Source organism: Primulina tabacum, chromosome 5 (genome assembly GCF_025594145.1).
Source record: "Primulina tabacum isolate GXHZ01 chromosome 5, ASM2559414v2, whole genome shotgun sequence".
Classification (NCBI taxonomy): domain Eukaryota; kingdom Viridiplantae; phylum Streptophyta; class Magnoliopsida; order Lamiales; family Gesneriaceae; genus Primulina; species Primulina tabacum.
Window position 1 is genome coordinate 9,948,217 of NC_134554.1, and position 13,853 is coordinate 9,962,069.

General features: G+C 32.6%; 2 protein-coding genes and 1 long non-coding RNA gene across 5 annotated transcripts; 1 reads left to right on the forward strand and 2 right to left on the reverse strand.

Moving 5' to 3' along the window:
- Window positions 1-2,120: 2,120 nt before the first annotated feature.
- On the reverse strand, window positions 2,121-3,301 carry LOC142544724 (uncharacterized). The gene is made up of 3 exons (XM_075651760.1): window positions 3,078-3,301; window positions 2,577-2,682; window positions 2,121-2,447 (listed from the first exon to the last, which is right to left on the reverse strand). Exons 1-3 carry the CDS (start codon window positions 3,111-3,113, stop codon window positions 2,296-2,298), a joined length of 294 nt encoding a protein of 97 aa, XP_075507875.1. The 5' UTR covers window positions 3,114-3,301; the 3' UTR covers window positions 2,121-2,295.
- Window positions 3,302-7,280: 3,979 nt separating this feature from the next.
- Window positions 7,281-13,844, reverse strand: LOC142546361 (serine/threonine-protein kinase AFC1). 3 transcript variants are annotated; one of them, XM_075654039.1, is made up of 12 exons: window positions 13,554-13,844; window positions 12,750-12,915; window positions 10,057-10,083; window positions 9,776-9,929; window positions 9,643-9,691; window positions 9,414-9,528; window positions 9,158-9,249; window positions 8,558-8,714; window positions 8,402-8,466; window positions 8,014-8,111; window positions 7,831-7,936; window positions 7,281-7,745 (listed from the first exon to the last, which is right to left on the reverse strand). In XM_075654039.1, exons 1-12 carry the CDS (start codon window positions 13,668-13,670, stop codon window positions 7,587-7,589), a joined length of 1,305 nt encoding a protein of 434 aa, XP_075510154.1. In that variant the 5' UTR covers window positions 13,671-13,844; the 3' UTR covers window positions 7,281-7,586. The 3 variants fall into 3 exon arrangements, with proteins under 3 accessions (XP_075510154.1, XP_075510156.1, XP_075510155.1); XM_075654041.1 differs by lacking the exons at window positions 9,414-9,528; window positions 12,750-12,915; window positions 13,554-13,844 and having other exon boundaries at window positions 10,057-10,753; XM_075654040.1 differs by lacking the exons at window positions 9,414-9,528; window positions 9,643-9,691; window positions 12,750-12,915; window positions 13,554-13,844 and having other exon boundaries at window positions 10,057-10,754.
- LOC142546362 (uncharacterized) lies at window positions 11,201-12,169 on the forward strand. Its single transcript, XR_012820458.1, has 2 exons — window positions 11,201-11,330; window positions 11,407-12,169. It is a non-coding gene; the product is annotated as an uncharacterized LOC142546362 (long non-coding RNA).
- Window positions 13,845-13,853: the final 9 nt, after the last annotated feature.

The following is a 13,853-nucleotide window of genomic DNA, read 5'->3' on the forward strand; positions in this document are numbered from 1 at the left end:
TAATTGAACTTTCTAACTAATTAAAAATAGTTTTTATATTTAATAGAGTTGCACAATTAATTGCATCATTCAGATATGTGTCATGTGACAATTTAGGGCCAATTAAAAAAGTATGAGTGAGAGAAAATATTTAAAAAACAAGGACTCTGACTTTTTCTTTCTCAACAAGTCGATCGACGAACGAAAATAAACAATAAATCGAAATAAATGTTAATATTATCAGATTATTGTTAGTCATTGCATCGATTTGCGTTGAGAATTGTAGCCGGAAAGGAAATAAAAAGGGGGTCGACAGAGAGGATTTAGGTTGAGTCGACTGATGAGAATGAATTATGTGTTTAAAGTAAATGTATATATGTAATCAAATTTAATGATGTATTTACACTTAAAATACAAAGACATTTAAGTAAAATAACTCATGAATCCTTTTTTTTAAGTAATTCGTAACTCACTCCCTTTTTCCTAAATTTCCCGACAATTTATTGACATTCAATGTGTAAATTGAAAGTAATTTTACTTAATTTAGTTAAAATAGTATCTAGAGCTTTATTATTATAAAAGAAATCTAGAACATTATTAAAAATAGAATTATTCTAAACTATTTAATAAATATATATTCCTAAAGTATGATTATTGAAGACATAATCCAAAATAATAAATTGAATTTATTTTAAAAATTATTGTGATCAACTCGTTATTTCAGTACCCATATTGCAGTTTTTATTTTTGAATCTTCGTTAAATGAAGCTTTTGAATAATAGCAACTGCACTAAATTTTCTTGCCAATTCACAGCTAGAGCAAAAAATGATGCACCCGAAAATGAAATTATCCCATTTGTGAGAATCCGGCAAACATCCAATCCGAGTGACATTTCATTATCCCATTTGTGAGAATCCGGCAAACATCCAATCCGAGTAGACAAATGTCATCCCAATAAATTTTGTTGTGGATTGTCACTTGCATCACCAACGAACAAACTATCATACGTTTAAGTGAACGATTATCCGAACTTGAAATATAAAATGAGAACTTACCTTGAACTATTTACTACATCTATTTGAAGGAATTTGTGGGCTTAGTCTCATGCTGCTCTATCTTAAATTTTTGTTAAGGCAGCCCATGAATAATTAAGTAAAAACCAAGTCTAATTTTACTTTCTTGAGTTGGACTACTATAAACCCATCAACTAAATTTGAAAAAAATAACGAAGTTCAATTGTATATTTTGAATTAATAATGTAATGAATCGACTTAATCTTTCTTGTTATATATACAACTGATCGGAAATAAATTTTCAGTAGCTAAAAATTAAAGAAATGTTATTTTTTGTGCATATATTATTATATTGATTTAAGTTGAAGTTCAATTGGATATAATATCATATTTGACTAAAACTTATAATTTTTCGGAGAACAATCCTTAAAAATACCTTCTTTTAGTTCTCGCATAAGGTCGTCCAGCCAGCACGAATTATCTCACTAGCTTGAAAAAATCACAAATTTATACAAAAGTTTTAAAATATAACATGGAAAACCTCTACGCTTATTATTATACGATTAAAACGATTTTTGATCTTCTATATTATCAAAATCTTTAATTTTATTCTTTCGATAATTTTCCTGATTTGCGAATTTTAGTCTTTTGTGCCTGAGAGTTCCTTAGCAATGACTGTCATGTCTATTCCATATAATTTCCACATAAACATCATGTGAAAATAACTAAAATAAAAACAACTCACGGATAAAGATTCAGACCGTCTTATAAGAGACTTACTCTATAAACATTTCTATTTTTTTTAAAAAACGTTGACTTGCATCATTTTCAATCTTCCTAATTTTCTCTTCAACCCTCTCCTCTTCTCTGGAATAATATTTATACAATGAACACATCCTTCGTAAATTTCATAATAAATATTTCTCGCACATTCGAAATTCATGACATTACACGTAGCTATAGTTTTCATTGTCGTGTTGAAAGCATACTGGGACCAAACATGCAAAGCATAGGAAGACACCACAGCCATCCAAGCTCCTCCTTGGACATCCCACGCCTCTGCCACGTTTCACCCATTCCCCAACGCCCCCATTAGAATACAAATTCCGCTTAGTTGGAGACCGGAATAAATCATAATTAGTAACAAAAAAACGATAATACTTTTCATTACAACATAGAAATCCGTCGAATTAAATAATAATACGAATGTGATAATATTGGACCTAACAAATAGATAAAATATTGCATTTGAACCAATAATAGAATTCCAAACCCTTAAACAGTTGACTGTATATTAATGCGTCAATCGGCATTTTTTGGACTATTTGAATCCAATACTATTTCGTGGATTCTTTGGGTCGTCTCCATTTCAGATGCTTCAGTTTCCTCCCTTTTCTTGGTTTTAGTATAGGCTTCAAAGAATTCCCTGTTCTCTTTCTCTAGCTCCTTCCACACTTGTTTTTTTTTTTTTTTTTTGAAGAAAAAAAACACACAAAAATTCTTCAAAATATTGCATCATTAATTGATATTTTTTTGGAAAAAATTAACATCTATATATAATATAATATTTGAATATGTGTAACCTGTGGAAGTAATGACAGGCTTGATATTTGCATGTTTGGAGAGGGCTTCCATGCATTCTTCTCTGCTCATTTTAAATATTATGCACTCTTCTATCAAGTGTTGCACCTGTAATTTTAAAAATATTTAATCAATCCCACAAATTAATTCAACCAAATAATAAATATGACGACGAAAATATCATCTTCGCAGAAACCCTGAGCTAACTATCAATCTAAAAATACGTGGTTATGAATTTTTTATAACAGATGATTGTTTTTAGAGGTCACGAACACTCTCTAAATATCGAAATGATCCAATAGCAATAGTTGTATATTGTGGAAGAAGATGAATATATCTAATCTAACTCAAGAAAATCACACGAAGACCAGAGATTTGAGTCGAAAATTTATTCATTTGAGCCAATGATCGATCAAACAGAAGAAGATCACAAACTATATATGCAGAACTCTCTGAAGATTATTAAATTAAACCAACAAAAATAGAAAATCAGAGTACTTTACCATGTGAATATATTGAGCAGAAGAATCCGATCCCATTATTTATATAAAATACCGATCCCAGTACTTTATTTCTCAATAAAGTATGACCGGATTCTACCAAGCTAGTATGTACCGAGTCTTGTGTGCGTGAAGAATTTGGAGAGGGAGAGAAGTGGTGAAGAATAAAGAAGACGCTGGTGCATTAAATCAAGAGCCTTAGTACATCAGCAGGTTGAAATAAAAACAAAAATGTAACGATGATGTATGAATTATATATCTTATAAAACTAGCTAGGATATATAGGTTCAATTATGATTTTTTAAATTTTAATATTTTTATTGAATTGATAGATAGATAAATACTATAATATATATATATATATATATATTAATTTATAAACTATGCACTAATTAGAGTTTGATTTTCCGAGTTTTACGTATTAAAATAATATGATTTACTATTCTAGTTAATAATATGATTTACTGAATACATCATAAATAGTTAAGTCTTAACTTTGAAACAAATTCTTATATTTGATTTCTAATTGTAATAATATCTCTTTCATTCGGGGAAAAAATTACTATCATAAATCAATATACTTTTGATTTCATAAGAATTCTAAGATATATTGGTTTGAGCAATATTTTCAACAAGCATGCATATAAATATCGAAAAAAGGTTTTTCTATAATAACTATCTAAATTTGGCTCCGATTTACCTGATAAAAATATAATTGGGTTTAATACTAAATAAATATTATATATATATATATATATATATATATATAGGTGAGAAATTAGAAAATAAAATTGGGTTTAATAATAATAAAAGGGTAGTGATCAAGTGATGTCATAAAATGGTGGGGTCAGTAGTCCCACGTGGTAGCTGATACCTGATTGGTTGCGAGAAGATTAGAGGAGATTTTGTTAACAATCCCAGCCCGTTTTAACGCTTCACTTGGAAATTCGGTCCCACAAGCCCGAATAGGGAGGTGGGGGTGCCACCCATCCCACCTAGATTCAAAATGATACCCACGAAAATCCAAAATCTTTCTACGGTAATATTTTAAAATAAATAAATAACTAAAAACAATAATATGTTGTGTTTGAATGTAATCATGTATGAATTTTATTTGAATTAAGGGATATGATTCTCAGAATTTTATCCGTAATGACACTCATTTTTTAAGAATTTCGAATATATTACATTACATTAACATAAATTAATAAATAGATGAATTTTAAATACAATCATAATAATACATACGAGGCTTCATATCCCACAATCCAAACACGCCCTATTCGACCAAATTTTATCTAATGGGTTTCAAGTGCGCGAAAGAAAGGTGATTTTTCAATTGTTAGATATGGGCAAAAGCTATTTTGCAATTTTGGCATACGCATTGTAACTTGGAGCAACGTATTTTGAGAGAAATTCCCACTTGGGACCAATAATGGAGAGCAAGTCACATTTGACAAACTTAAATATCAAACAAATTGATAAAACCGTGTTTAGAGAGAAGGGTCTTATTTTTTAAATGGGCGTTATGAATGTGAAAAATGAGAATTTGAATGTCTTAGTCTCGCAAAAAAAGTATCTTCAACTTAAAGACGATGAATTTGAAAATCACTCAAACAATCTAAATGAATTTGACAACTCTGTCAAAGAAAACCTAAATGAGCTAAGATCAGAATGTGTTTTTAGAGTAATCTCTCTATTTGTTATTACTTCATTCAAATCTAAAATTACTTCTTATTTTTTTTCTAAAAAAAAAAAACAAATCTTTATATCCTCCATGCCCAAAATTTCATTCGAATATTGTGCGTAAATTATTTTCTTGAGGCATAAATTTTTTGTTTTTCAGTATTCCTTCACTGAGAAAGCTAGAGAAGTTTTTGCCAAATAGTCAGCTAATCAAGCAAACAACCACATGCTCAACCTTTCGATTCACCATATATGATGGTTAGGTATTTGATTTAAATTGTAAAATTTGGATCACAATGTGGACACTTTCTTCGAAAGTTGCTTGTAATATTCTTGTATCACGAAAAGGGCCTTTTTATATTAACCCTTTAAATAATTATCCCGTGTAGTGTGACCAAAAACTAACTATTGAATCAGGCTCTCAAAACTGATGATAAGTAATCAAACATGACATTTAGGCTTAGTTTGGAAGTTGGAAGGAAAAAATGGAAGAGGAAAAAAAAAAAGAAAAGAAAGAGAAATTATGTTTTTTTTTTATTTGAGAGTCGAGGAGAGAAAAGAAAAGATAATGATGTATTATCTATAAGATATTTAATACTTGAGCAGTAGAAAAACAACGTTTTCAAGATTTACTATTTTCCCTTGGGCGAAGTTCACCTTCTAACATCATCAAAATCATTGTATCTCTTGGCTCGCTTACTAAACATAAAATATTTTTCCCCGGATTTTGTTATTCTTCATCGGATGAAATTCACCTCACTAACATCAGAAGCTTCTTAAATTGATGATATGATCTCTCCAATTTCTGGGAGAGGTGTTAGGTTCTTGATCTCCGCCTCCATTGAATTTTTTTAAAAAAGAAAATATCTCCTTCTAACATCAAAATAAAGCCATCTCAGCTCACAATCCTTACTTTGAAAGTTGGAAGAGAAAAGAGAAGAAAAGAAAGGAAAGGAAGAAATAAGATATACTTATTTTATTTGGGAGTTGAAGAAAGAAAGAAAATAAATAAATGTATCTTTGTTTGGGAAGTTAGAAGTGGAAGAAAAATATTTTGATTATGGAAGTGAAGTCGAGTTTCCTTCCACTTTTGGTAGGAAGATAATCTGATGATGGGATGTAAAATCTTCCTTCTATTTCATTTCTTCTCCATTCCTTAAAAATCTCCAAACAACAGATTTATACATAAAACATTTGTATTCAAAACGTGAAATAAAAATAATAAAACCCATTTATGAGGGTAGGGTGCTACATTTTTCCAGTCGAAATTATAACATCTCATCCCCAGAAGGGTAAAATAGCCCAAAACATTTTTTTTTCTAGCTTTAGCTTTTTCTTTATCGTGTGTTTTATGGGACAATGCAACAACTTGCTCGCGGGTATATATCTTCGAGTGAATTGTGTTAATAACTACTTTCAAAAACAAAATGATGGCTAACATTTCCAGTGAGAAGACAAGGGAAAAATGTGCCCATAACACAAGACAATCACTCACTCAAACTCTTCAAATTTTTCTTTGTAGTTCTATAAATCTAAAAAATTTAAATTTTGGAAAAAAAATACATCACCGCTTGCTACTAAAATTTGCTAAATTGGACATGCCGTAGTCCACGCTTTACTACGTGGATACTTCCATTAGGGTTGGACCATGCTCCAAGGAGAATCCACGGTTGGATCCCTCGACCAAGTGTCAAACTCAAATGAATTCACATATGTTATCACATATATGTAATAACAAATACATTGATTTGTTTGAAAATAGTTATTTTTTGAGTCATTGAAATTCACCACTCGATACGGAGTTATTAAAATCCATCTTCAAATACCCCTCAATTCTAAATCCTCCAATCCAAACCTAAGCATAGGGCCAGAGATCCAACGGCGGCCGACACAAAGGGTGTCGTCATGGAATCTTTCCTACCAAGGTATAGTTGGTTTACTCGATCCTACCCTTGCTGGCAGTGCCCGCAAGGGTCGATCCAACCGCTCGGATTTTTCCGAGTCAATTTTTTTTTTTTTACATGGAGGTGGGCCCGGATCACTCACGTGGAGTGATCCGGGCCGTTGCACGGGCAGGGTGAAACAATCCGGTATAGTTGCTCTAGCAGATGATAAGACTTGCTCCTCACAAACATCCAAAATAAAATTCTTCACATTTAGGCACCAATTGAAAGCTCAATTATTGATTTGGCCCCTCCTAAACTGGATGCAGGTCCAACCACTTGGCACGCATTTTGTAAAAACTTTTCAAGAAAATATAGCAAATTATTCAAGAATACTGGAAATAAATATAAACTTTGTCACTGTTTTCAAGTGAGATAGATGCTATAATATATATGAATACCAGAAGAAAAAAAAAACAGAAAATAAAAATAAAATAAAAACGGAACAGAGTAGCTAGGAACGTTTCACCGTCGAATTAAATAACGGGCAATGCATGTATAAATTTCCGAACTTTTTTTTTAATAAGAAACGATATTTTATATAACATAGAAAGGATATATGGTTTACAAAAAGGCAAAGAAGATAACCGCAAGTACATTAAAAATAAAAATAAAAAACAATCACAACGATGAATATCAGTAAAAAAAGGCAAAAGCATAAAACAAACAAACAAACCTGAAATGTGGCTTACTTTACAATACAAGGAATGTAGTTAGCGAATTTGAAGTCGGTGGGGCCAAGCAGCCAAAATATTAGCTGCAATCTCAACCCACATCCCGTTTCCTTCATATGTAGTTTCGTTCATTTTTGCAGATGCATATGTATATAAATGTATCTTTATGAGCAAGGGCTTCATTTGCATAATACTGACAAATTTTACAGCTATAAAGGGTATCCAAACCTTCTAGGATCCCTCGTCAAAAATGGGTGTCCTAGAGCTTCTCTTGCTTTAAGTCTTTCTGCAGGGTCATACCGTAAAAGCCCTTGCAAAAGATCGATCAGATCTCCAGCAGAGTGGTCAACATGCTGCATGATAAGATTCTGGCGTGCACAACAGAAAATGGAGAAAAAAATATCATGTAATGAACCGGCCATAAGGTTCAAACTACAAAGTAAATTAATATACCTGAAGTCGGGGTAGTTTCCAAACTGCCTTTATGCTCTCTCTGGAGGTTGCACCCTCAGGCCAATCCAACCTTGCACCCCTTCTGAAATATTTCTCAGCACGGCGACTGTATAAAAACAGTGTTCAACCTACCTCATCACATAGTATAAATCCATAAAAGATGAAAAAAAAGATCTAACTTACTCGGCCCGCATCATCATATGTTGAGGCAGTGGCCCCAACACCTTTTCCATCATCGCGAGATGTTCCAAGTTCTCATGGGTCTGGAAAAGTGCCTCTCCCTAAAAAACAGATTTCCAGAGTCAGGGGTGGATATAGGATCATGGCCACCAAATGCTTTCTTTAAAATACATGTTTAATGTAGATCAACTCATTTTGTGCCAGAATGAAATCCATGACTCATAAAAAAAACTGCGGCGTAAAAATCTGCAGGGCTGTAAGCCTGTAAGTAGATTTACATCCCGGAAAATTTTGTGACTGTCAGATAACCACCAGGGTGAGGACACATATGACTATGAAGGGGAACATTTAACTCAAGAAGGTAATGTGATGTATGTGATTTAGTACTTACAGAGCAGAGTTCCACAAGTATGCAACCTACACTCCACATATCACAAGGATAGTTCCATCCAAGGCCTAGTGAAAATATGATAAAGATCACCAACAGAAACTAAGGCAGAAGAAATCATAAAGTAAACCGCAAAATACAGTAAGATCTGCTAATTACCCAAAATAACTTCTGGAGCTCGGTAATGACGCGTTGACACTATGTAGCTGTGATCTTGATGTTCAAATGTAGTGCTACCGAAATCAATAAGCTTTATAGCACTTGACTTCGGCAGATTTTTGAAATAGGAACCATCTTTTCCGGATCTTGATAAAAACTTCAATGCAGGTGAAAAATAAGTGGCTAGCATTAGGGATCAGAACTTGAAATTAAGTAGTCAAATATAGAATCCGAAACTAAAACATTTCAATGTAGGAAATGTACCAGTTTTAGTAAATCTCAATTCTCAACAGAAATTTCACACAAAGGAGTTAAGAATTATATCATAGCATGACAGTTTAGATTGCAGCCAAACAGGTACACATTAGGAAGAACAAATATCATAATCAATAAATTCATTCATCAAGATTCACTTTCTTAACTATTTCTTAACCTGAAAATGCTGTTCAGTTAAGTACCAAAGAAGTCCTGATATCAGTATCAAAACGACAGATTAAAAGAACTTAAAACTTACGAGAAAAAAAGAGTTAGCTCAAAATGAGACAGGGAAAACTTAGAGAGCAAGAATAGATATCAAGAGATCCGTTCATGAATGATTACCTTATAGTCTGGCACCTTAATATATTCCGAGGACACAAGAAGAATGTTTTCAGGTTTTAGATCAGTGTGAATCAGGCGAAGATCATGCATAACTGGAAGGAGAAGCAAAAATATGTGAGATCAGAATGTATCATCTCTGGGTTTCAATGTCAGGACGAAAATTAATAGCAGTACAGTGGAAACAAAATTGGACAAGCACACAGAAAATTCAAGCAATGAAAAAAGAGATTTATGTTGCAAAGATATGTTCACACACATGCCACAGATTCCAAAAGTTGTCTGCCAAACTCCCGAACAAGATCAATGGGAAATGAACGATAGCTGTTTTTGCGTAGAAAATCATATAAGCTTGGACCAAGCTTCTCAAATACCTGTTAAAACCATTTAAATTCATCCGCAAGTTTTAACTCACATAAAATTTGGGTATCAAGGAACGTCATACCCAATCAAATTTAAGCAAATCATAAATTACAATAAGTACTTACAATACAAATATGATTACGATAGTCAAACCAATTCCGTATTTGCACACAACTGCAAAGGATGAAACAACTTACACTAAAATCACTTCAATTTTCTAGATTGGAAAAATTTAAGACAATGAAACCAGAATCTTACCGTGTGCCACAAATATCATACTTCGTGAGTTTCTGCAAAACATCAATCTCAATCATGGCAGCTTCCCGGTACTTCTGAATTGATCGGACAACTTTAATTGCCACAATCTCTTTCCTCTCATTATCCAGGCATTCAAGAACTTGTCCAAAAGTTCCTGCACTCAATTCAACAGACTAAATGGTAAAAGATTACACCAGATTACCAAATAGACCCGGTTCCTACATAAAAATAAAAATAAAAAATCAAGATAAACAAGAGGAATTGAGCCAAGAAACACTAACCTTCTCCCATTTTGCTCAGTATCCTGTCTGCAAATGAGAAGTACAAGAGGATTGGAGATAGATAAATAAATGTGCCAACAAAATCAAATGTAATCATCAAATTCTCCAAGCATATAACAGAATAACAAATATAAATGAACGTGGTACACAGCTGTAACATGACTGAATTAAGAGTTTTTTTATCAGTTATTAACTAAAATTTTTTTTAAAACAAAAAACAGAGTTAAACTTATTTGACAGTGTTGCTATATTCTACTGCAAGTTCGGAAGTGCAATATTCAAAGAGCGTGCATTGTTTCTCAACTGGTTGGCCAGTAAATTTTATTAATACCTTCCCTTTTTATTTCCTCCTCTCAATTTGTGGGAAAAGAAATTAGTTTGGTGCATAAGCAGAAAGATCGTTATTTATCTTTTAAAAAAATATATACGTATGTGAGAACTTTGCTTTAGGTAGTCATATGGAAACAGAGGGATGACCATAGGATTAATACCCAAATATGAATGAAAAATCAGATACAACCTTGCAGCCACAATATGTACTATTCAATTAATTGAAGGAAACAAAGTGAAGTACCTATGTGCAAATAGGACAAACACTTCGCTACATAATCTCTAATTATAAACATTCAAGCCTTGAATAGCCAGTATTCACTTAAATCTGGAAACATGTCTTGAAGCAAGGGAAATTGATTTGGAGAATTACGAGATCATTGGGTGGTTGAAGTAAAGACTAGATTTCATGTCATAAAACGTGAACAACCCACAATACTTTGTTCAAGGGAATTAGAAATGAAAAAGTCTGCCTACCGAAAAATGGAAGATTCATTTCAGGCTTTTATATGCCAAAGCTTTCTAAACAATATCATTAGCAAAAATGTAGCTAACAAAAGAAAAGCTTGTGACAGAGAATTAATTAATTAATTGCTCCTCCCAAATCAATCCAAAGGTTCTCTTCTTTTCTCCACCGATTAACAAAGTTTTAAAAATCACGAACCTGACGAAATGTCATGGTCAAACTTCAACTTTAAAAGCTTAAGCTTGTTTAATGCGAGCTTACGCCTAAAAAAAGTTTTAATTTTTATTATAATTTTAATTATATCAATTCAATCAATAAATTAAATGATGCGAGAACATAATAAATTTAAGAATAAAAGAATAAATTTATTTTGAAATCAAGTTCTAAAGTATTTTGGCAAGCTATATCGCCGAGCACCCCATAATTATGCCGTTGCCGGTCAAGTGGCAGCTTATTTGCAAAATATATATTTTTGGGGGTTACAAAGGCAAGGGAAAGGTTTGGGCCTTTGGGGCTTTATTTTTTTGGTGAAGACTAAAGTGGATTTAGTTTAGTTTTTTTTGGTAAAAATATCTCACACTATTAAATATTTATTATTTAAAATCTCAAGAGGTAATTTTATCTAAAAAACTGTTTCTTTTTGCCTTTAATAACGTTGACCGCTTTTTTTTCCCCGCATTTGCCCAACTTGTAGCTCTTTATTTACGTTTCGCGCTTAATCCTTTTTTTGTGCTTTTTTAGTACATTGCTGAGAAACACTAATGGTTTTGGATTCTTTAATGGTTTAAGCTAAAAATTCATCATCTTCACAACCTAAAGTAACAAATCACGCATCATGAGAACAAAGTATATTTGCACAATTTTCTACCTGTAAACATATATATAGAAAAATTATAACTAAGTGCACAATTTGCAATTCTACAGCAGTCACATTTACGCCATTGATATGATAAATACACCATGTTGTTATGCAAACCTACTAAATGTCAACTATGTGATTTGGAGACCACATCAATCTGCCATGAAATTTTTACTTCGCCGGATAATTAATTAGGTTTCTCTTTTTGTACGCAAAATCAAAGAAAAGATCAACTATTGCATCAAAAGCAAGTTGCCACTAGCCCTCTACATAGTTCCTCAAAAGAATGTGTTATTCTACACATTATATATAGGTGGGTGATTTCAAAATATTAGCTGTAACTCGCGATTAAAAATTCACTATTCAAATTTAGCGATGGGAATGAGGATATCCATGCAAGTATCTCTGGATCCTAATTTTTCTTCCAATGACTTCAGTAATTTTTCATTTTTTTAAAATTTTCAATTTTTGTATTCTCTCTGTTTTTTCTTTGTTTCATGTTAACTCAAACTTGTCAAACTATAATCTTACATGAGTTATGAGACGAGGTTCTAGTTGTGATCAATTTAGATAGTTGAGTCTTAAGTGGGAAAACACTAGAACACACGTGCAAAACTTTTCACCGCACAAGCATGAACATGAAGTTGGAATTTAACAATAGCATACACACAAACTTTTCTCCGACCACCATACCCACGTGGGAAGAGTTCTGAAGGTTTTTAACTCAAAAGAAATAAACATGGTTCCTATCCACACCTATTGCAATTTTTTTAAAAAAAATATTTTATAAAGTGTGGAATGGGTTACATCTTACAATAGAATTCCAAATTGCTATGTCCTAATGTAGACTTAGATATGATGAAAATGTCAGGCAAACATTTAAACACCCATTGTTTCAACAATTCAAGCAACACATGCATCCAAAGATTAGATTTCAGAATAGGAAACTCCATAAAGATAACAATTTTTATCATCAAAGATACTCCATAAATGATGTATCTTGAAATGAAACGGCCTCAAACATTCAGGCAGACTTACAACGAGGAGTCAAGTTCTCCCCAACGGCAAAAACATAATGCCCATCTTTATCATCAGGTCTCCAAGGTGGAGATCCATTACCAGAAACCCCCTTATAGTAGATTGAGGAATACCCATAGTTAGGGACTGTCCCAAACTCTTGGGCACAGTATATAGTTGGAAGAACCTGCAGAAGAAACACAACTCAATTTTCAAAGGAAAATAATAATAAATATATTACATGCACAACATGTGTGCTCCTGGCCATCGAACTACTGTAACAAACATCTACACCCGCTAGCTTCGACAATTTTCTCTCCACTTCCCATCATCGATAATCATTTCCCAGAAACTCCAGTTTCAGTATCTTGCCTTACTTGGTGCAAAAGAGTTGAGTCAATTTCAGAAACATAAAATAAAATAAACATGAACCAATGCAAGCGAAAATTAATCCCACCAATACCTCTTACTCACACCTTTAGGTCCTTACGCAGGTAATAATAAAATCAACTCAGGTGCAGCAATTTTCTTCAATTATCAAATTTAGCATGAAACACTTCTAAACATAATTAAAAGGAAGAACAGCATTTAACTTACAAAACAGTTTCAGAACTAAATGAAATCAGCTCATTCACAATTACACAGCAAATGTTCACACTAATTTCTTCAACTCTCATTCAATCAGTAATAAATAAGAAAGTTACAAAAGAAACCTAACAAGATAAAAGCTAAAGAAAAAAAAATCATATAAACAAAATTCAAGCAACGCACATTTCACACAGCACATTCCACAAAATTAAAACTTGATACAACCGAAAACCAAACCTTCGGAGGAGCAGGAGGCGGAAGAATTGGAGGCATATTCCATGTTAAACGAGGCCGTTTTCGAGGCCGTTTATCCATGCTTCTGTGAGGAAAATCCACCACTCTCTGGGTCTCCATACATAGAAAACAATAAAATCAACACTCAATTGGACGGGGTGAAAAGTTATTCGTCAAACAAGAAATTAGAAGGAAAATCAAAATTAATTGTAAATTTAGGGCATGAATATTCAGGGATGAACAGATCTGAGAAGGCAAAAAGAGGAACGAAGTAACCGGGGTTAGGTAACAACGTTTAAATTC

What these genes read in the sequence shown, in the direction of transcription:
- LOC142546361 (XM_075654039.1), bottom strand. Translation starts at nt 13,670, where the DNA reads ATGGAGACCCAGAGAGTGGTGGATTTTCCTCACAGAAGCATGGATAAA. An exon ending in TATGATATTTGTGGCACACG is followed by an intron (nt 9,692 to 9,775) that starts GTAAGATTCTGG and finishes CATCCTTTGCAG; the next exon opens with TTGTGTGCAAATACGGAATT. An exon ending in TTAAGGTGCCAGACTATAAG is followed by an intron (nt 8,715 to 9,157) that starts GTAATCATTCAT and finishes CCTGCATTGAAG; the next exon opens with TTTTTATCAAGATCCGGAAA.
- LOC142544724 (XM_075651760.1), bottom strand. Translation starts at nt 3,113, where the DNA reads ATGGGATCGGATTCTTCTGCTCAATATATTCACATG. An exon ending in CTGCTCAATATATTCACATG is followed by an intron (nt 2,683 to 3,077) that starts GTAAAGTACTCT and finishes TTAAAATTACAG; the next exon opens with GTGCAACACTTGATAGAAGA. An exon ending in GCCTGTCATTACTTCCACAG is followed by an intron (nt 2,448 to 2,576) that starts GTTACACATATT and finishes AAAAAAAACAAG; the next exon opens with TGTGGAAGGAGCTAGAGAAA.